The 20,564-nt window shown below is 41.2% G+C and overlaps 1 protein-coding gene across 2 annotated transcripts; it reads right to left on the bottom strand.

Annotated features, from left to right (window-relative positions):
• Nucleotides 1-1,971: 1,971 nt before the first annotated feature.
• Nucleotides 1,972-17,740, bottom strand: NUB1 (negative regulator of ubiquitin like proteins 1). 2 transcript variants are annotated; one of them, XM_035317562.1, is made up of 15 exons: nt 17,574-17,740; nt 14,636-14,753; nt 14,384-14,545; nt 12,333-12,391; nt 11,502-11,572; nt 10,458-10,640; nt 8,900-8,988; nt 7,420-7,526; nt 6,364-6,550; nt 5,906-6,013; nt 5,562-5,714; nt 4,505-4,651; nt 4,177-4,275; nt 3,235-3,427; nt 1,972-2,645 (listed from the first exon to the last, which is right to left on the bottom strand). In XM_035317562.1, exons 2-15 carry the CDS (start codon nt 14,750-14,752, stop codon nt 2,482-2,484), a joined length of 1,839 nt encoding a protein of 612 aa, XP_035173453.1. In that variant the 5' UTR covers nt 14,753; nt 17,574-17,740; the 3' UTR covers nt 1,972-2,481. The 2 variants fall into 2 exon arrangements, with proteins under 2 accessions (XP_035173453.1, XP_035173454.1); XM_035317563.1 differs by lacking the exon at nt 17,574-17,740 and adding an exon at nt 17,006-17,142.
• Between the last annotated feature and the right edge of the window lie 2,824 nt (nt 17,741-20,564).

Raw genomic sequence — 20,564 nt, 5'->3', positions numbered from 1 at the left:
CCAGTGGAAAGGGTTACTAGCCACAAACATTAAGGAAAGCTCGTGTGTGATGAAGAGCCACGCACACCAGCTAACGCGTACTGAAACCCTGCCTTACATCACTGGATCAGGGCTGTCATTGCTTCCACCTATGCTGCTCACCTCTCCTGCTGAGCAGCTTCGTTAGCTCTTACCCGGCAGGTTTCTGCATCCAGTTGGAAAGAGCATTTTAATTATGTTAAATGCCTCCTAAGAGACCATTTTCGGAGGGCATCTGCATACTGTACACTAATTCCCCTGTAACTCTGGCGGGCCTCTTTGTAGCTCAGCGCTGGCCCTGTGGGAAATGTTTAGGAGATGGTGGCTCTTGGTTGCTGGGGGCGCGGGCTTGGTATGCAGCTTGTTGTAGCTCTACGTTGCTTCTAAGGCTATGCTAAGTAGCAGGCCTACAGCAGAGATGGACAGAGCTGCACAGATGGCCTGGCACAGACTTTTTGTTCAAAGCTTTGAACCGCAGGCAGTGGGGGTAGACGTGAGGGCCTGTCACCAAGCAGCTGCACAGGGAGGTCACAAATGGGTTTAATAGATGTAGATCTCCTAGAGTGGAATTAATGAGTCAGTACCACTTCTGCCTGCTGCTAAAGATATCAATGTCTTCAAGTACAGGTTCAAAATTAACAACATCTTTTAGCCAATGGCTCCTGCTTAAAACTGTGCACACAGTTACTCGGGGGCAGCGCTGGCAGAATTACATCACTGAGGAATGGCTTCTCTGGCAGACACTGCGTGTTGTGATGCTAATTTTAAATTCCTCAAGGACAAACGTGCACTTCTTGAGCTGTCATTGCCACTTTGCTATGCAAGCCACTTCAAAGAAGAGAAACGAGCCCTGTGCAGCCAAATGCTGCCTTTAGCATATGCCTATGGGCTAGCATAAGGCACTGCATCATGCCAGTAGGTTTGTGAACCTTTTAGCTGAAGGAAAACAAGAATTCATGCTTTCCCACTTATTTCTTGTTACAGCTACATGTTTCTTCCATGGATTTTTTTTCCCCATTCTGTTGTATATATAATTTTTTCTCAATATCATTCAGTGGTTCCTCAGTGTTCTCCCCTAGAGAAATGGGATGTAACAGTTGCTGTTTTTTTCCTCAGAAGTTCATATTACTGGCTTTAAAAATGCTTCAACCTGTGAGGACAAGATACAAAACTACCCCATTTTTGTAGCATTTGTGTTGATGCACAAGTGTGAAATAAACACAAATAGTTCCTTTACAGTATAATCACTCCCTGCCTTTTTCTGCCTTGACTAAGGTAGCCATGAAAAAAAAAGAGTCTACTACCGAAGCCTACCAAATCCATACCTGGAATGGTGCTGTCGTGTTGCAGGCTTTGGCTCTACTTACAGCACTGTGTTCGCCCTAACACAACTGCAAGCCCTCATTTCCCCATCGGTGAATGCTGGGTAAGAATAAACTGGCACCACATACAAGGTTCTTATTTTGGACCTACCTCTAAGCAGAGGTCCTGGCTAGTTTCTGCGTTCCCACCAACTTCAGCGCCTCTGCCTGGAGCAGGTAGGACATGAGCTCCCTCTACCGCGAGACTGAAGTTACTGAAAGTAAATAAACCATTTTTAAGAACAGCTAACACTGCGAACTTGCCTTCCAGATGGAGAGGAGTGCTTACAGAGCAGAAACCTGTTTGCTATAAAAGGCACTCAAAGCCAAGTACTTCTCCACAACGTTGAAGCTGGGCACAACCACTGCGATAGTGGCTGAGCTGGGTTTTGTTCAACAGCCAGTTAAAAGAAGCTGGTCCATGTGAAATGAAACACTTCAATCAATCTGAGGTATGTCAGGTAGGAGGAGGAACAGCTGCTTGGGGAAACTGGTTATTTAGGTACAAACTGACATACCCCTCCTACACACACACACAGCTTTCACAGGGGTTCCTGCAGCTTTTTAAGAGCAAAGTAGTCTGACTGAAAGCTGAAGCAGCATATCGTTATCTTTATTGCCTGTGTAACACCTGCATGAAGTGACAAGCAAGATGCAGTATAAATCCATGCACGGATACATAAATGACTCTTAGAAATCTTTCAGAAGAAAAGAATGGTTTGTAAATAGATACCTCTACAGCCTCATCAGCTACATTTCTCATTTACAAACGATTTTTAAAGCTGGTATTTTAAAATGGCATAGAAATGCTTATTTACCTGTATTCTAAGTGAATCAACTTATTTCACAATAAAAATATAGTTAAGTTCTATTAAATTTTCTTCTGAAAATAAACGCTTCTATTTTTCTGCTATGACAATAAATTACAATGTATCACAAATGTAGGCTTTAAGCAGATTTATAAATACGCAGGAATTAAGTGTTTCACCTATAGTTTAACTGAATTCAAGGCATTTAGTAAGAGATAAGCTGAAGATGCGTTTATAATCCAAACTCGATTTGTCAGGGGAAAAGCATGTAACTGAAGTAGAGGTAATGAGATTTAATGCTGTGGTACTTGTATATAGGATAAGTATTCATGAATGATCTGTTCTTCCTCCTCCAGTGTTAAATCCAGATAATCCTCTTCGTGTTCAGGAATATCCTCTAGGATTTCATTGACTGCATCAGTCTCCATGTCTTCGTCTGTCGGTGAACTAGAAGAACCTTCAATTAAAAAAGAAAATCAAAACCCAATAAACAGCTGTGTTTTCATTGCTGGAAGAAGTTTATACTTTCCCTCTTTTACCACCACCACTGCTCTGCGAGAACCAGTTCCTGTAGAACCACCTCTTGTCTCAAATTGCTCTACCAAAGCTGTTACAGGATGGCAAATTGTCCTACTATGTAAGGCTGTAGGAAAGCCCTTAGTTGTACAGTGGGGATCCCTAAGCTCTGACAGCTCTTGGGGGAGAGAGAATGTGCAAAGCTCCTCCCTGGTAAGTGGTAAGTATCAGTTACAGCTGTATCACAGTAAGGGATATGAGGAAGGGGTATGTGGTCAAATCAGCTACTGTATAGCATAGATTTGGAATAAAACTTCTTAGCAATCAAAAGTCAGGTATAGGCAAGCCAAAAATCATCATCTACAGTGGTGTAGGTCCAGGAAGAACGACAGCCTTAAAAACTTACTGCTCGCTCTCTGAAAGGGTACAGGCAGGGAGAGGTTGGCTTGGTTTATTCCTAATTGGTGTGATGAGTACAGGTAGGTGGGAGCATTTAGTGTTAGGTGCTTGTGGCACGCAGGAATTCTTACCTGCAGACTCTGTGGGTGAGTCTTTAGATGAAGCCGATTCTTCCGAGGGACTGGACCCTTCAGAAGACAGCTGCAATGAGGCAGGCAGAACTCCCCCATAGTGAGCAAGGGTCTGCGAAGCTAAGTGGATGTTGCCTTTAAAGACCTTTAAAGCTTGCTTTGCCGACTCGTGGCTGAAACCCATGTACATCAGCTACAGGAGGGAGAAAAAAAAATACTACATATGGAGAAATCCAAGCTCATTCTGCATCAGTGACTGACAGGAATCTGACTGTGCGTCTGACAGTCACTCCTCTTGCACAGAGGAAAGCGTTGCATACCAGGAATTCCAGGACACTGACTCTGCCTTACTGGAACAGGGCAGTGACCTATTAAAGGAATGGGGATGCTGAGCAGAATCAAGAGCCTCTTGATTAACATCAGACCAACTCTTCATCTGTTTTCAAAAGGAAACTTCAAAGCACTCCAGCACGTTCAGATTCCTGGAATGCTATTTACTTTTTCTATGCAATATAGTTTTCCTGCCTATCTGACACTAATTGCAGAGCCACACAAACTGTTGTGGAGCTTTTCAGATGGCCTGTGGTGAGAAAGACACATGCCAACTCTTTCCCTTGTGCACTACAATATGCTTAAAGACTTGAATAAATTTCTCATCTGCTGTCTTTTTAGGGTTAGAGCATTTGAGCGCGCACACTTCCCTTAGCATCTGTGCATGCCAGCTTGGTGTGAGGGGCAGGAAGTAAACAGGAATTACAATTCAGCCAGAGCGCGAGTTCGCTGCGAGGGGCGGATGTGAGACAATGGAAGTGTGACAGCTCACAAGGGACATGGCACAAAGAGTATTTGTACAGCTTCACTTAAGGAAGATCTGGTAGGGCTGGAGGCATAATTGATAAGCATGACTACCAGCTCCCGAGAAAGCAAAAAGGTCTAACTTACTTGATCAATGCTTTCTTGGGAAACTTGAAACTGGTCCATGGCCACGGGATCATCGTCATCATCATTTTCCAACAATAATTCTGGGTTGTCCAGAATAAACTACAGTAAAACAGAGATATGGATGTGTGTTTAGCCCTACAGTTGATACAAGCAGAACCTCAGCCATCTTAGATGATGTCTGATTCACTGGATCAGGAAGTAGTTCAGTTGTTACAGTTCATAAAAAGGGTAGCTCTGAGTTAACCATTACAGAAGGCAGAAAATCTGCTAAGCAATTCAAAAAAAAGTACTTTTTGGTAGAGAAGCACTGCTCCTGAAAACCACTTACCTTATAGGCTTGGTCCAGGTTCCCTTGTACATGATGAAGAGCTACTTGAGCAGCTCTCTCTGAATAGCCCATACTTTTCAAGGTGTTTATGTCCTCTAGTCGCTGCCTTCTTTTAGCTCTCTCCTCCCTCCTTATCTGTGCTTTTTCCTGCAAGAACACAGCATTACGAAGCTAACTAACTGGGCATGGCAATGCTTCGGCCTTTCCCTGGTGCATATGGGGTTCCTTGGATTTACTTCTTTGCGTTTGAATTTCTTGAGGAAAAAGGATTTCTTGTTTTAAATATAGATTTTGCTGCCAGACACCCATCCCTAAATAAAGTTTTATTCCCATGAGCAAGCACTGTGGCTGTACTTCTGCTCTGAAGTCTCAGCAGATCAGATTCGTATGCTATCACAGCTATTATAGGCCCTGTGTGGTAAGTGATAAACCAGTTTGGCAGATGGGCCTGCAGACAAGACTTGCCAAGGACATACAGTCAGAACCAGGCACGTAGCCAACAAGTTCTCTTAGCCATTTGACTTTTCTATCCATATTTCAGTGAAGTCCAGAAGTGCCACCTCAACTTACCAAAAGTAACTTCAGGCACTTCCGATCTGGACGACACCCTCAGCCTCTTCCACACCAACACAAGACAGCCTTCTCCCTTCGTTGATGTTGTAAGCCCAAAGCCATACAGCGCAGCCTCATGCTTACCCTAACAGCACTTCAGCATGCAGCCTCCTGTCTTCCATGCCAGGAGTGATAACTTCGACCATGGTAGCTTTGTTTGCATACATGGCAAGAGCTGAGTAGCAAACACTGGTGCAAACCCTTCCTATGTACCTCTGTAGCATATCCACAGGTCTTTGGCTCTCTCACCCCATGTGTTTTGAGATGGAGGTTCTCTTGTTTTATTAAGTTTTGGTTTCAAACTTGTGGCAGCAGATGTCAAGCTGTTAGCTACAGTAACAGCGCCAAAGCAGAATAATTAAAGTCCTTAATTTAGCACCACGCAATTTAGTCACGCAAAACCCGATCTAACAGACACCCCAACAAATACAGTCCTGCACCATACCTCCCTCCTGTTGGTGATGAGATTGGCTGCATGCTCCACGTTCCCATGGCACGCTCGCAGGGCAAGGCGAGCTTCCTGTTCGGAGAATCCCAGGAGCGACAGGCGGTAGACTTTCTCAGGATCTATGTACAGCTCTTCATATAAACGAGATGCCTGTAGGTAAAGAGAACAAAGTGGTATTACCAACACTGTTGCTAACATACAAATGGAAAAAGAGTTTCTCCCCATTTTTCTGAGCAAGCAAACAACAGGTAAGCGCAACACAGAGCCCAAACAGCAGCATTTTTCCTCAAACAAGGTTCCTAGTGTGAACAACCTGGAAGCTTTCCCTAATTGTGCCTTACCTTCTGAATGTACTCGGCAGCTTCCTTTTCTCTGCCGCTGTGATAGTGTCCTATCCCCTGAAGAAGGTAAAGCCGTAGAAATAAAACCTTCTCACGACCGTAGCTTCCCTAAAGAATTGTCAAGCAAAGGGGAAAAGGGGAAACATAAATAAGAATGTGAATATGTGAATCCATTATCAACAGAACACTACACAAAGAAAATGTAGTCTCTAATATACAGCACTTCGTATGCAGATAAAGCGTCACGTCTAGAACAGGGACATCTGTGCATTTAAGCACGTTTGCTGTGATCTTGTTGTCAGGTCCAACGCTTTCACCGTGCTGGCAGTGACACAACTGGATAGCCAGCAAAGGAAGCATAAAACATTAAACTTCTACAAGAGGGCCTTGTAATATTTGAGTAGTAACTGAATATAGAAAAAACCAAAGCCATGCTAATTAAATCAAAACCAGCGTACTTTGATATCAATCAGCCTTTCGTGGTTCTCCCCATAGCACCTCTGGAAGCATCTCTGGGCTGTAGTCAGCTTTTTCTCGGCATCATCCAGGCAGTCCAGCTGCTCCAGGCGGAAGTAGCACCACACTATATCCAGCTGCAGCACTGCATAATTATCGACAGTGTTCAGCAGCTCTGTGCTACACTCACTGGAAAACAAAAAAATTAGTTTTTTGGGGGTGGTTGTTTGCTTTTTCCACACTTTTTTTTTTAATACTAATGAAGCAACATGCTAGAAGTATGTATGCTCACATATTTGAGGAAGCACGTGCTTCTTATCTGAGGCAAACTGACAGCAATGAAACTTTAATAAAAAAATGATCTCCCAACATATTCACTAATACATAAGACATGAATGATAACACCACACCTCAAAGAATTACGACAGTCACAATTAATTTTGTTATTATTCAAGATAGCATCTCTTTAAACACAGGATGGAATTAAACCCCATGTAACCTTTAAGAGGACAGAGATCAGTCATCTTCCTCAGTGCAAGTGATCACGCTGGGTTCCGTGCCAGCCTCCTTGCATGCCCACGCAGAGAAGCAGATGGGGACAACGACACTTTTGGTGATCTCAAAAGAGCAACTTAAGGTTCTGACTGCTGACAGCAAAATAGTTTACCTGCTGAAACCCTGATGTGCTTGCTGACCTCTGCTATCTGCTCCACCCTTTGCAGGAAATTATTCCTTCACAGGAGCAATTGCAAAAGACTAGCTGTATCTGCCTCTCCAGCTACAGCAATTTATAGGCCAGTACATGAATATTGATGGTTTGTTTATGTTATATGAAAGACTAAATTGCCCAGTGGCAGCATCTGTTTCAGCTGTTCTCCATGAAGCCACCTGTCACCGAAAGTCAGAGCCTTTGTCTGCTATTTCCCGTCTGCAGAGGGGGAGTGAAGTAACCCTGGGCAAAACAGGCCCTGAATTACAGGCACAGGCAGAGCTAACGGTGTTCCTATTTGCTTGACAGTACAGGAAAGCCAGGTATAAGGACTCAAAAAGGTTCTTACCAGAAGTGTTTATCAGCATCCAACAAATATGGCAGTGCTATTTCATATTCCTTCTTCTTCATTAACGCTCTGCCCTTCTCATGATAACCCATTGCCAGCACAAGTGCCTGAAAACATGAAGTGCCTATGAAAAACATACTGAGACATTTCTGCACTCCCCCCAGCTCACTTTTATAACTGAAAAGTGACATCTAGGTAATCCAATAGCGCCCTTGTTCTTTCTAAAAAAGTACCATCCTATCAGTTCAGTAAGAGCAACACTATTTCAACATTGCTTCATACTTTCCTCCCAGCTACTAATATTAAGGTATTGTCTAATTAAAAGAATGCTACTGACACATGAGATGCAGTACCAAACTTAAGACTGAAACCCTAGATAGACTTGCAATGACTGATAAAAAGCTAAGTATTTCGTAGGTCCTAGACTTCCTAACAGTATCAATTTTGTTTTGCTTAGCTCTTAACACTACCTTGTAAACTTTAATGATTCACTTCCTGCAGAACCTCAGAACTGAAAATTAAATCTTGAACGTGGCAGGGAAACACTCTAGTTCTTGCAGTATGACAAATGGAAATACAAATAATATTTCTTGAGAGAAACAACCTGCAATAGTTCTTCTCACCAATGTTCAATAGCGATGAAAGCTAGCGTGATTGCACATTTGAAGCTTCAACTCTTAGTGCGAGTTACTACTTTCAGCACTTCATCATGACAATATGCATTGTGGGAATGGGCAGTTATTTTTTCCAATCATCCAGAAACTCGAGATGAACCAGAAAACTGATGCTAGAGCTGCAATTAACACATGTTGGGGCCTGCTCATTCCCCCCCCCCCCTTTTTTTTACTGGGCATAATTCCAAGCATTTTGTAGAGAATTTTCTATTTATCTTCACCAAATCCAAAAATCTGAAGAGACAGTGTCTACCACCATTCCTCTGCTTCAGCCGCCACCATCAGGTGTGTCACTCCTACTACAATTCAATGCACGTGCCCAGCCAAAGATTTGCAGCTGAGAATGTTGGCCTTGAACGTGAACAGATTTAAATCTGAGAGAGGTCACAGTGCAAAAGATCTCAAAACTATTTTTGAAGAGTCTGATTTTGTGAGACTCAGCGAGTTTCCAGCTGAAACTGACTGAGCCTAAAGAACATGATATTTTTCATGTGATTCTAAGGCAACTCAAATCTAAAAGAGGTGGTAGGATATAACAAAGTTACAGCTCATCTTAAAACACAAAAATAAGGCAAGATTACATCAATTGTATCAGCAATAGGGGTCTAGCTTGAGATGACTAAAGTATCCCCAGTTACAGAGTTCTACTTTTATTTCAGAATTATTTCTGTTAAGCATACAGCTCCTGGACCCAGTGTACAATCCCCAAAAAGCCTGAGTGCATTTCAATCTCACATTTGAGATTCTTCATGAATAAAGCTTTACAAAGCTATATTACTACCTTTGTAAGATAATTTTTTACTTACTTTTTTAGCTTGAGGAGGAATCTCGATTGACCTCCCAGTCTGATTAGCTATATCTAGATATGGAGTAGTATCTGGATCTAAGTACTCCTCTGAAACATAAGATAAAGCAGTCTTAGTTTCAAGTACCATCTTCCAACAAAGTAGCATTGCTGTCGTAAGATTATGTCATTAAGTGCTTGGTTAAACAAAAAGCAAACCAAACCAAGAAAATTACACGTGAAGGCTGGTTTAGGACAGACCTACCACTAATGGCCTCAACCAGCCAAGCACGAGAAACTTTTAGGGCCTCTTACTTAGTGAGCTGTCTATCATCATCCAGAAATTTAGACCCAACTTAATTTACATGAATTGTAAAGAATTTTTTTTGCAGAAGACAAAAACACCTACATTTTATATGACACTTGAAATCCCTTATCAAATAAATTCTACAGAATAGAAGAAAACCCTCAGCACAGTTAATAAAAAATACTGCTTGGTATTTTCCATTCCCCATATATTTCATGTTTATGACCAAACTATCAATTTTGTTCTCACCTACATTTGATTTCAAATGAAAAGATGTTTTTCTTACAAACAAAAGACAGTAAAGAGGAGTTTGATGAGATTAAAAACTTACAAAAGGTTTGTTAAATCCTTTTTAAGTTTCACATAGCTTCGCAGAGAGACTTGAGCCTATGAAGCCATGATGGACTCCACGCCACACTCCGGCATTATGCTATAACTGACCGTGGTAAGTATCTTTAAAATGCCCTATACAGGATCCAAGGGTTGGGATCTAAATTACCCCTTAAGTCAATAGAAGGAATCACTTCTTTTAATTTGTTCAAAATCTGACATTATAGTAAGAAACGGGCTGTCACTGACCGTTAAAAGCAGCTTTGTTCATGTATTTTTGTTGCATTTGGCAGGAACTCATTACATACTCAATTTCAGTTTCCTGTTTGTGGATTTTTTGAAACAATAAAGTAGCAAAATGATTGAAACTCACTGTCTAGCAGTGCAATTCATGGACACACTTAACCTCATTTTGAAAAATTATTACTGTTAAATTGACTACATCTCTTTAACTTAATCCACAGTTGCTAGCAATCAGCATCAAACACAATGAGAAAAGAACAGCCACGTTATAAATCAGAATGACAGGTGAGCTGTTCTGCACAATGAAACCATGGTTACGGACAGTCATATCTGAGGTAAACTACACAAAAGTGTGTAATGACTTATAATACATTATTCCGCTGTGCTTATGTGTACAATAAATTTAAAGCCTGTTCTCAGAATTGTCAGCCCCCTAACTGTCAAGTGCCAATTAAATAATAATTGATTCATTTTATATCTCTCTCAAAGTGCCAAATATTTTCTAGCATTCCAGTTTTATAGGAGTTAGAGTAGAAGAGGCAGCTTTAATCAACTTAAAATTCAGTTTTCAAGTTGGCAGAAAGTTACAACAGTATAAGCTGAAGTCTAGTCACGGTACAGGTACTCTGAGAGGACAGGTTTTGATCTTCAAGAGTTAACAAGTGCCCAGCTCTCCACCTCCAAACCAATTCTCCCTCACCTCTCTCTGCTAGAATCTCCAAACCCTTCTTAGTTCTTTGCATCTTGTCACTTATATCTTTTTCTTTCTTGCGTTGAAGTTCTTCTTCCTGAACCTTTCTTTTAGTTTCCTCATCGCTCTGTTCCAGTTGAAGTACCATCACTTTTGCGTTGTGTGTTACACCTTGATCTTCAAGAGTTCTTCCTGCAAAATAAAGTATGATGAATGGAATACAAATACTGGATTTTCAACGAGAGACTATTTTATGTTGTACTGCCACTGGAAAATAAAAAACAAAAACAAAACACCAGCTTAAACAGCTCCTTGCCTTACTTGCACTGTACTGGAGAACTACAGCAATTACTAGACCCAAGTACTCTTCCTAAACCACTGACAACTACTGACATCTTCAGAAGAAATTCAGAAACCTGAAGCAGACTGGCATTTTAAAAATGCTTTTAGAATGACTGGTACGTTTCTTTGCTTGCTTTTTTCCAAAGCATTCAAGAAATATGAGTGTTTTTATTTCAGTTAGTTGATCTCCAGGCAAGAAGTGGAATAATGTGAGGTTAAACATGTCCAGAATCATACACCGCAACAGTACCAGGACAGATGAAGTAGGAATTGAAGCCAAGGTCTTATTATCAAGTTTATACCTTTAACTACATCTGACCTCTTCCAAGGGAACTAAATATGCTTAGGGAATCAATAAAAAGAAAGCAGCTGAAGCTGAACATGTGTAAGACATTACAAAAAGTTCTTGAATGTGCTGTTACACAATATGGATTTTGGAGAAGTTTATGGTTTCTCTTAAACATACCTTGGGCATTTCAACACTTAATAAAATGATGAAAATCTATTTTCTGAAGGGATACATGTAATTGCTCTAATTCTTTCTGAGGTTTTTGATCATTATGATTTCTTACATTTCCTGCAGAGCAAAACCTGACAAATACAACTGCTATTCCTTGGGGATTTTAGAAATTAATAAAATTGCAAGAAACTTTGCTTCTGAGAAGCAAAAAAACAGAAAACACAGAAGTATACGCAACTAGAGATACGTACCCAGGTCAAGCTGCTTCTTATTTATGATTATTTTGATAGCATTTTCTTTTAATGCATGTTCCTGTGCTATCCTGTGAAATAAATCATTGTACCCATTAAGATAAAATTGTGAGGATAAACAATATTTCTATTAGAATAGCGACAAAATTTGAAAACAAATACATTCATAACTGATTTAACCTTTTGCTACAAAAGGCTGCTAAAAATAAAAATAACATCAGAGAGCTTTCTAAACCGCTTAGGGAAAAGAAGGAATACAAAATCACAGAATCACAGAATTTTTTTCTAGGTTGGAAGAGACCTCAAGATCATCAAGTCCAACCTCTGACCTAACACTAACAGTCCCCACTAAACCATATCCCTAAGCTCTACATCTAAACGTCTTTTAAAGACCTCCAGGGATGGTGACTCCACCACTTCCCTGGGCAGCCCGTTCCAATGTCTAACAACCCTTGGGAAAAGCTAAACAGGCAGAAAAGAATCTGACTTTAGTATGGTTAAACATACAGAAGGGAGAAAAGCTGATGGTCACTGTTCAAAAAGCCTGCTAAAGATTTGGAGCATTGATCAGTGGTGCCTTCCCAGGTACCTGTTGGTGATTTAGAGGAGAGTCTCCTTCCACAGTTGTAACTTTCCTTTTTTCTATCTGTTAAACAACTGCTTTTTACAAGAAGAACTGCCCTACAGGGTCGCTGGACATCCTATTCAGACATACTCAAGGCTAAGACAATGCTCAGGATAACGCAATAAATAGCACACCATTTGTATTTTTTAGTACAGGGTGACAGTATGCTACTTCAGAGGAGAAGAACCAAAGGTGATGACGCTTACTGTGATCTGAGCTCCTTGCCAGTGATGAACAGGCTAGTTTCCAGTGGGACTTTTCTGCTCTGTAGTAATTACATTGGGTGGGGTAAGGAGGAGGGAAGGAAAAGAACATGATATCAAGATACTTTGGACATTTTCTTAATTAACTGTTTTACAACAACTACAATTTCCTTCTCAAATAATAATCATGTTAACAGGGTTATGGCTTGGCATACATATTAGTAATTTCTGGGCAGGGAGTCCTGCGCTTGCTACACAGTGCTAAAAATAAGCATTACAACGGCAGAAGATGGAGAATTGGATAAATCCAAATTCAGAACCAAACAATTTAAATTCACTAATTTAATTATGCACTTCCTATCTGAACTCTGCTTTGTAATTATGCCACTCACCTGTGACTGGCTAAGTTATGATTAATTCCTTATTAGTGTGTCTGGTCCCAGATTAGATAAACTGCAATCTTAAATGAATTAATTCCCTTATGCCCAGTAGCATTGAAAAGAGGAATTATGGAATTATTTGTTTGCTTTAACTGCATGGCAATCACTTAACACCCTCTACCCTTTTGCCCATCACATCCCCTAGTAATTAATTTTCGCTACAGGAGAGAGAACAATTATGACTGTGCTGTGTTTTTTAAATTATTCAGTAACAACGACAAAAAAAATCCCTCTGAAGCAGAGGTCATCATCTAAGATCATCTTCTTCAGCAGCAAATATTACCCTTTTCCAGAGTGACCACTCACTTCTGTTGCTGATGACTACCTTTAAGTGCCCCTAAGTAGGGTAGTTCTCTTTTCCTGTTATCAGAGTGGATGAAGACATGCAGCACTGGGGAAGATGATGCTCCCACAGAGCAGGATCAAAACTGGGAACTGCCTGGAGATTGCAGTTGTGCTTGCCAGAGACTGGCTTTGTCTGCCCTACTGAAAACCCTAACCAAGGGCCTGTTCTCTACCCTGTGACTGACTTGGGATTCCTCTCAGCCTTCAAAGCCGAGCAGCTGTGTCCAAAATGATGGAAATCATTCCCCGGCCCACATCAGCCCTTACAGTGCACCTTGTCATGGCTTGGCAGAACACCAGGTGGCCTGGGCAAAACCACATCAGAGATGGTGCTAACAACCCTCAGGATGCATGACAGTGGAACAGGGCCAGCCAGCCCCATGGGGGCTGAGCCGACTAGGGTAGATGTAGCCACAGAATCCAGTAGGCTGACCAGTATGACACCGACTTAGTCGGATTCACTTCATTATTCTGGTGTGTGCTATACACGAACTAAAAGCTGCAGCCTGGCTTTAAAAGGGCAAGCCTTAGTGCTGTTCTATGTCAAGCTTTTTGGTCTTAGAATAGATGCATATCCTCACAACAGAAAGCCACCCTTCTCGTTTCCAAGTTCAAACACTGGATGTACCTTAAAGTAGGTGTAATTAGCTGCCTGGGCTGGAGGAGTTGTACAAGGATGATATAAAGTCACTGTAAGAACCCTGCCAAATGCCATGGTTAAAAGCCAAAGAAGTTCTTTTCAGTATCATCATCCACACACAGCCTAAGATGACACTGCATTCAAGTTGCTTATTGCACTTAACTTTTTTTTTTTAAATTAAAGCTGTCATTCAAACAATGATAGTGGTAATAAAGTGATACTCGTATGCTAATGCACCTTTAGGTATTTCACAACAGAAAAAATATATCTGCTCTTTACTGCTAATGTGAGTGGTTAAGTCTGAAGGAATTAAATTGAACTCGACAGACACTTAAATCTGATGTACTTTTCTTAATTGAAAGATCATTTCTCATTAAATCCTAAAGGGAAGACAATTACTAATCTCTCAATATTATATTCTATTATATTCCTTTGCCGTGCTATTTCCACGTATCTGGGAAACTAAAATATACCTACAGAACTTCTCCCCAGCGTATTTTTTATACCTCAACACAGATCTCTTATGCAAATCACCCCCAAAAAGTTGAGGAAGTGAAAACATCTGAATTAGAAATCAAAAGGCCATAGAATAAAGGTACTTATCCTAACTTTTCTGCAATGGCACTTACTTTTCTACGAGGCAGATATATATCAAGTCTCGCAATCCCAGTCACTTTAAAATTTTCATTTCCTGTTCCACGCTCAATTGCTTTGCATCGTATTTCTTCAAGCATATTCTCCGCATCATTCTCATTGATATTCAGCTTGGATGAATATTTCTGTGCAAGCTCCTAAGGAAACAGCAAGAAAAAAAAATGGCAAAATACACCAGTAATACAACATGAAAAGCACGTGGCACCAGCTCAAGACAGAATATTTACCTTCATCTCTTCACCAGCTTCCTTATTCTCATTTGTATATGGTGGTTTCCATAGCTGAATTTTGTCTTCTCGTAAGCAACTTGTCAGTTTTGCTATTAAATATTTCTTTTGTGCCATTCTTTTAAAACAAAAGCATTGTTGGAAGGAAAAAAGAAAGGAAAATAATCAGTCTTTTTATATAGCTTTCCTGTATTAAGATGCTGTGTTTTTTCACTGAGCCTAAACAATATTTCAGAACTCTGTAAAAACAAACAAAAAACAACACAGAAACAACAAAAGCAGACAACCTCTTGAGTATAAAATGCATCCCATGCATTTTGGTGATGAGGGGAATCTGAAAACCAAACTGTTACCAAAAACCCTGAAAAGAGGGTGAAAGCTGGACTGAGATGGAACTAATTCAGGAGTCTCCTGCTTTGGGCCTTGGTATTTCAAGTGCCATTAAATCTCTTCCTAACCCCTCACGTAAAATGGAATTACAGAACGTGCTGATTCATCAGACTCTGTGATACAGTTCTTCTGCCCTGCCCTGGAAAGGTCTGCTCATTCCAATCCCCTTTTAAAATATGTCCTTGCTGTACCTCTGCCTCTCTGCTTCTCCTACTTCACGTTCAGCCACTGCTGGTGTAGAAAGGCTGTTGAAGCAAGGAATTATTACTCTCTTTGGCAAGACAGAAAGGAGCTATCAGGAAGAAACATCTCAGTACCACAAGCTTCACCATGAGAATACCATACGATAAAGTTCTCATCCCTGCAGCAAAGGGAGATCTGCTACAGTGATGAGAGATCTTTGTCTCCCCAGTCTCAATCGTTTGACAAGAAAGCTTGTTGAACAGTTTCATTAAATGGTACTGTAAAATTCGGGTATCACAACAATGAAATAGCAGGGCATCACTTGTCACAGTCCAAGAGATGCTCTTCCCATTCCCAGTGCAAAGTTAGAAAAGGCACACTGAGCACAAGCAACATAAAGAACAGAGGCTGAGATTAGAGGTGATGTGTACTGTAAATCTGCACCAGGCAATAAAGCACCCATCACTGGCGAGAAGATGGCTGTGGCTGAACAGAGCAGATCCCTGTCTCCCAGGTAATAGTTTAGGCTGAATTCATCACCAGAGGTTAACCAGCTGAGAGGAAGCAGTAACCTCTGTGAGGGCATCAGCGTGTCCCTGAAAACAAAGCAGAACAAACAAAAACCACAAGAAACAGAGAAGGCAGAGAGAGGGCAAGGAAAGGCAGATGCAGTGATCGCAATAGAAAGAAAAAATCGATTTGGATATTAAAGCAAGGAACACTTGGCTTTTGGACATTTGGAAACATATGCAAGATGTCTTTTAATTTATACAGAAAGGCACTTAAAGTGTTGGCATTTGTGCACTGAGATTGGCATCAAAACTGATTAAATGGTTTCATTTTTCTTTGAGAGTGGTTTCATTTTCTTATTCTTGTTTATTAGCACAGAGCTCTCGGGAAGAAGGGGACAGAATAGGAGAATCAGATGCTGCTACTCATTTGCACAAAGACTGTTCCTTGCTCAAGATATGCTTTCTGAAAAACAAACAAACACAAACCACTAGGCAAAAATCCAACAGCTCCTAAATTCACTTGTCAACCCTATCTCCGCCCCAGCTTTAGAGAGCTACAAAGAATCTTTGAATGCTACAAAGACAAGAGTCTCTTCTAGAGAAGAGCCAGAGTGGCTAACTGAAACAAGTGGGTACTTTAACAACCCTTCTGGTTTGTTTCCTATAATATGCGGGATGTCTGGCCAAACCAGGTGAGGCAGCCCTGTTTTTTCTTGCGGAGATGTTGTTGTTATCTTATAGCCAAGGCAAAATACAGCATTTACGAGCAAAACGTAACAAACACATTCAATTTTCCAAAGACTTTATTAAAGTTACTGACAGAGCTGTTCTCCTTCTCCAAAATACATCACATAGTTCCCATTAATAACTTTAATCACGGATTTTGCATATTTAAGGTATGCTGAATAAGCACCTCATACCTGTAAGTCTATTTAACACAGACCTGAGAAACAAAAAGGTATCCACAGCTTTGGGGCATCCAGACAAAGTCTGAAGTTGCAATGCACAAATAAGGCTACAAATCGTACGCTTATCTTTTTATGAATACGGTATTTTATACTTTTGTACATTTGTACATTTCTTGCTCATCTATTAAGCCATAAAACAACACTGGAGTCTCCAATTAAACTTATTCTTTCCCATCCTGCCTAAAAAAAGGATACATTCTCCCTTCACAAACAAAAATCTATCCCTCTACATGCAAAGTATCTGCCGTTTATCATAAATTACTATTTCAATGTAACCAAATTGCAAGAGAATCGCTAACAAAGCCTTTGTGACTTACCTTGCCAGCAGCCAGCGCAACAAGTGTGCCTGAAATGCTTTCACTTTCGGTAAGGGTTTAAAGGGACTTTCTCAAAGCTGCTTTGGTGAACAACTGGGCGGGATTTCCCCAGAGCTATGGGATGCCAGGGGCAGCTTTGGTAGCTCGGGGTTATCCTCTGAGGCCAGCTGGTCTCACAGGTGGCACAAACGAAAATAAATGTAGAAATAAGGGTTTAAAACAAACAAACAAACAAACAAACAAACACAAACAAACAGATTTTAAGTGAAGGGGCAGAAGATTCTCAGCGAGGTTATAAATAATAAATATGACAGCTATAAATATAAATAACGTTATAGAGGTTATAATACAGAGACATGGCTTAAACAGAGGCAAGCAGAGCTCCCTGGAGCATCCACCTGGTACCCCCGAGGCTCAAGGGAGGCTGCAGAGCCTCAAGCAGCGAAAACATGAAGCACTGTTGGAACCCCAAACCCCTGTCACCACCACCTCCCCCTGTCACGACACCACGGCGACAGCCCCGACCCCAAAATCTCCCCGCGTCCTAAGAAGAGGGGGGGGCACCCACCTGAGCCTCCACGGCGGAGGCCGGGCCTCGGGGGCCCAGCAGGTCCTTGAGGGGTTCAGAGGGGCTTTCTGGGAGCTACTCGGCTGCCCCTCAGCCCCCCTCGGGGGCTCCGGGGGATGGCGGCCGCCCCCTCGGCCTCACAGAGGTGGCGGAGGCCGCTGGAGGCCGGTTGCCTCCTTCATGCCGGAAGGAGCTCGGAGAGAAGGGCGCGCGTCACGTGGTTGAAGCCGAGCCCCCGCCGCCATCTTAGCGCTTTGCCCTCAGTTGGGGGGGGTTTGTCTTGTGGTGTGTTTTAGGCGTGTTAGCTCTGCTTGTCCCCTCGAAACTGGTATGGTTACACGAGTCTCGCCTTGCAGGGGACAACCAGGCTGTTTCAGCTGCAGCCCTTCTGCCTCTTGAGGCAAAAGGGGCAGTGGTTTGCTTCAGCCCTGAGAGGGAGCTCGTCCCCCAAAGGCTGTGACGGTTGCTGGGGAAGAGCCGAGGGGGATTTCTTTCCTGTTGCTCTGTTGAGGGTGAACTTTTCTCTTCGAGCCTGAGTTTCTCCTGCGGTGGTGGATAACAGCTTTGTACTTGTTGTGGGGGTGTTAAAATTAACCTGGGTTCAGAGACCTGAGTGGAGAAATACACTGTGTGTCGTGGTCTGTGGTCATGCGTTGTACCTCCTGCTCCAGTTCCTGTAATGCCCCATTGCTGGGAACAGGCTGTGAGGCCAGGTGGGCTGTCCAGTGTTACACCTGTACCAGAGACTCCCAGAAGTTTGCAGCTCACAGAATCCTAGAAAATCCCAAGTTGGAAGGGACCCACAAGGATCGACTCCATCTCCTGACTCCACACAGATCTACCCAAAACCAGAATTCAGCTTGCTCCTGGAACCCTTTTGGTGCCTGTAAAAGACATCATTATTTCTGGTGTAACCCATTAAAAGAATGCTTTAACTTAATACTCTCTTGTTAATACTCTCTTGTGCCCAGTTGTCCTAGCAGCTAAGGGATTTTCTTCTAACTGCACTGACACGTGAGTTAAAGTACTGCCCAAGAATATTACTTACTCCACAACAGAGGGCCCTGCAGGTCAGTCCTTACGTAAAACATATTCCTTACCCAGTCATGGGGACTAGGTGGGGGTGCTGCATACTGAAGCTTAGAAAATGGGAACTTCACAGGTACTGTGGTTTGTGAACACGACTCTGAACTAGAATTTCAGGATTCCAGGCTCCCCTGTGTGCATCAATCATTCAAGTTTGCCCATGGGTGAAATAAGGGTTTTGTTACTGAACTTGCTTTTATGACAGTCTTGAGTTCAATGCTTGAAACTCTGCTAAAGCTGAGTAACACGGTGATGGTAGTTACTCCCCCGTGATCTCCAAACATGAAGAAGCTTCAAACAGCAAAGGGTTTTGCAAATCAGGTGCACTTTTGAATTGAATATATTGAATATTGAATATTTATTTGAAAGTTTCAATTTTTCTCATGAAATGTGTCCTTTTTTCATTTATACTAACGCTGCTTTAGAGAAAAAAAGGCAATGTACCTGTGTAATATTTCAGTCTCCTGAAATATAACAAATTTTCTCACAACTAAAAAATACTCCATTAACAAATGAAACTTTGTTGAAATTTATCTTCTATAATGTCCTTAGGAATTAAACTGAAAGACTTCTCCAGAGGCAGAATGCCCTTCCTAATTAAGCTCCAGCCAGTACAAAGCAAGCTAGTTTGCTGGAGAAGACTAAGGAAAGGGTGAAGTGCTTGCATGAAAGTGCCTACAAGGCATTGAGTTACTTAGTCCGTGCATAAACTTTCACCGAGTTTTAAATCAAGCTATTCAAGGTCCATGTTTAATTAAGATAACTAATTCAAAGCACTTTAAAAACAATTTAAAAGTATTTGCATAAAATTATAGTCATATAGGTTTATAGAGTAGGTAAGTGGCTAGATAAGGTTTTAAAATTTCTGTGATACTGATTTAAAAGTTTAAGTTGCATTCACTGAAATGTTTTCAACTATTTTACTGCAAGTAGCTAGCCAAAATGATCTTAAATTAAATTTTTAATAGTTTTTATTGTGGCTTCTTGCTAGCATGGGATTTTTTTTCAGTTATTCCTTTAGCCTTATGTGATTCTCTTATGGTCTACAGACTTGGAGATGCAACAAAAACAACACTCCAGCGTAATGAAAAGCTGGAGTACAAATCAATATACTCTGTAATAAGCAAGTCAGGTAAACAGAAAGCTAACGTGCATCACATAGTTCAAAAACTTCATTGTCCCATGATATTTCTCTCCAGGTACTTTCTTATGGCTGTTTATTTAGTACTTTATCCCTGTTATCCCTGTTATACCTATACCTATTATTCATATCTGCTTTATGTTTTTGTTTTTGTTTCTTTCTTTCTAATCTTTATGTACTCTAAGTACTATTTTCTATTGTTGTTTTAGTTTGTTTCTATAAATGTTTATGATTGCTTATTGATGTTTCATGCCTACACTGAAACAGGAATCACTATCTGAGCTGGAAACCAGTCTGTGACAAGCCAGTTTATTGAAAACATCAAAAGAAAAAAAAAAAAAAAAAAAAGAAAAGAAAAGAAAAGGAAACATTGAAAAATCACAATAAATGCTTCTACCAAACCGATGTCTTCAGTCTGCTGCTTTTACTAAAGATGAATGAAAAATTCTTCATGAGTTACTGGGGCATACTCATCACTATCAGTAATAGCTGGTGCTTTTCAGCGTGGCATCTCAAAGTACATTACTAAGCAAGTCCTGAACAAGAAGATCAGTAAAAGCTATTGAAGTATATCTTTGGAGAATTTTGTTAAGGAACCTAGATATTCTTTTGCCTTTACCTTAAGAACAGTCACTTCCAGGAGACAGTTGCCTGCCTGTCTACTGATGTTGGCTGGATCAGTGTGGGACATGAGAGAATTTAGGTCTGGAACTGTGCTGAGTAGCACAGAAAAAAGGAGGCTTGGCAAGAGGGATTAGAACAGC

The sequence above is a fragment of the Oxyura jamaicensis genome, chromosome 2 (genome assembly GCF_011077185.1).
Source record: "Oxyura jamaicensis isolate SHBP4307 breed ruddy duck chromosome 2, BPBGC_Ojam_1.0, whole genome shotgun sequence".
Lineage (NCBI taxonomy): Eukaryota > Metazoa > Chordata > Aves > Anseriformes > Anatidae > Oxyura > Oxyura jamaicensis.
Note: the sequence above shows the minus strand (reverse complement) of the source record. Positions and strands in the feature narration are given on the sequence as shown.

Coding starts and splice junctions, on each gene's coding strand:
- NUB1 (XM_035317562.1), bottom strand. CDS start 14,752: ATGGCACAAAAGAAATATTTAATAGCAAAACTGACAAGTTGCTTACGA. Junction 11,573..12,332: donor GGCAAGGAGCTCAGATCACA/GTAAGCGTCATC, acceptor TTTATTTCACAG/GATAGCACAGGAACATGCAT. Junction 3,428..4,176: donor CCCAAGAAAGCATTGATCAA/GTAAGTTAGACC, acceptor TCCCTCCTGTAG/CTGATGTACATGGGTTTCAG.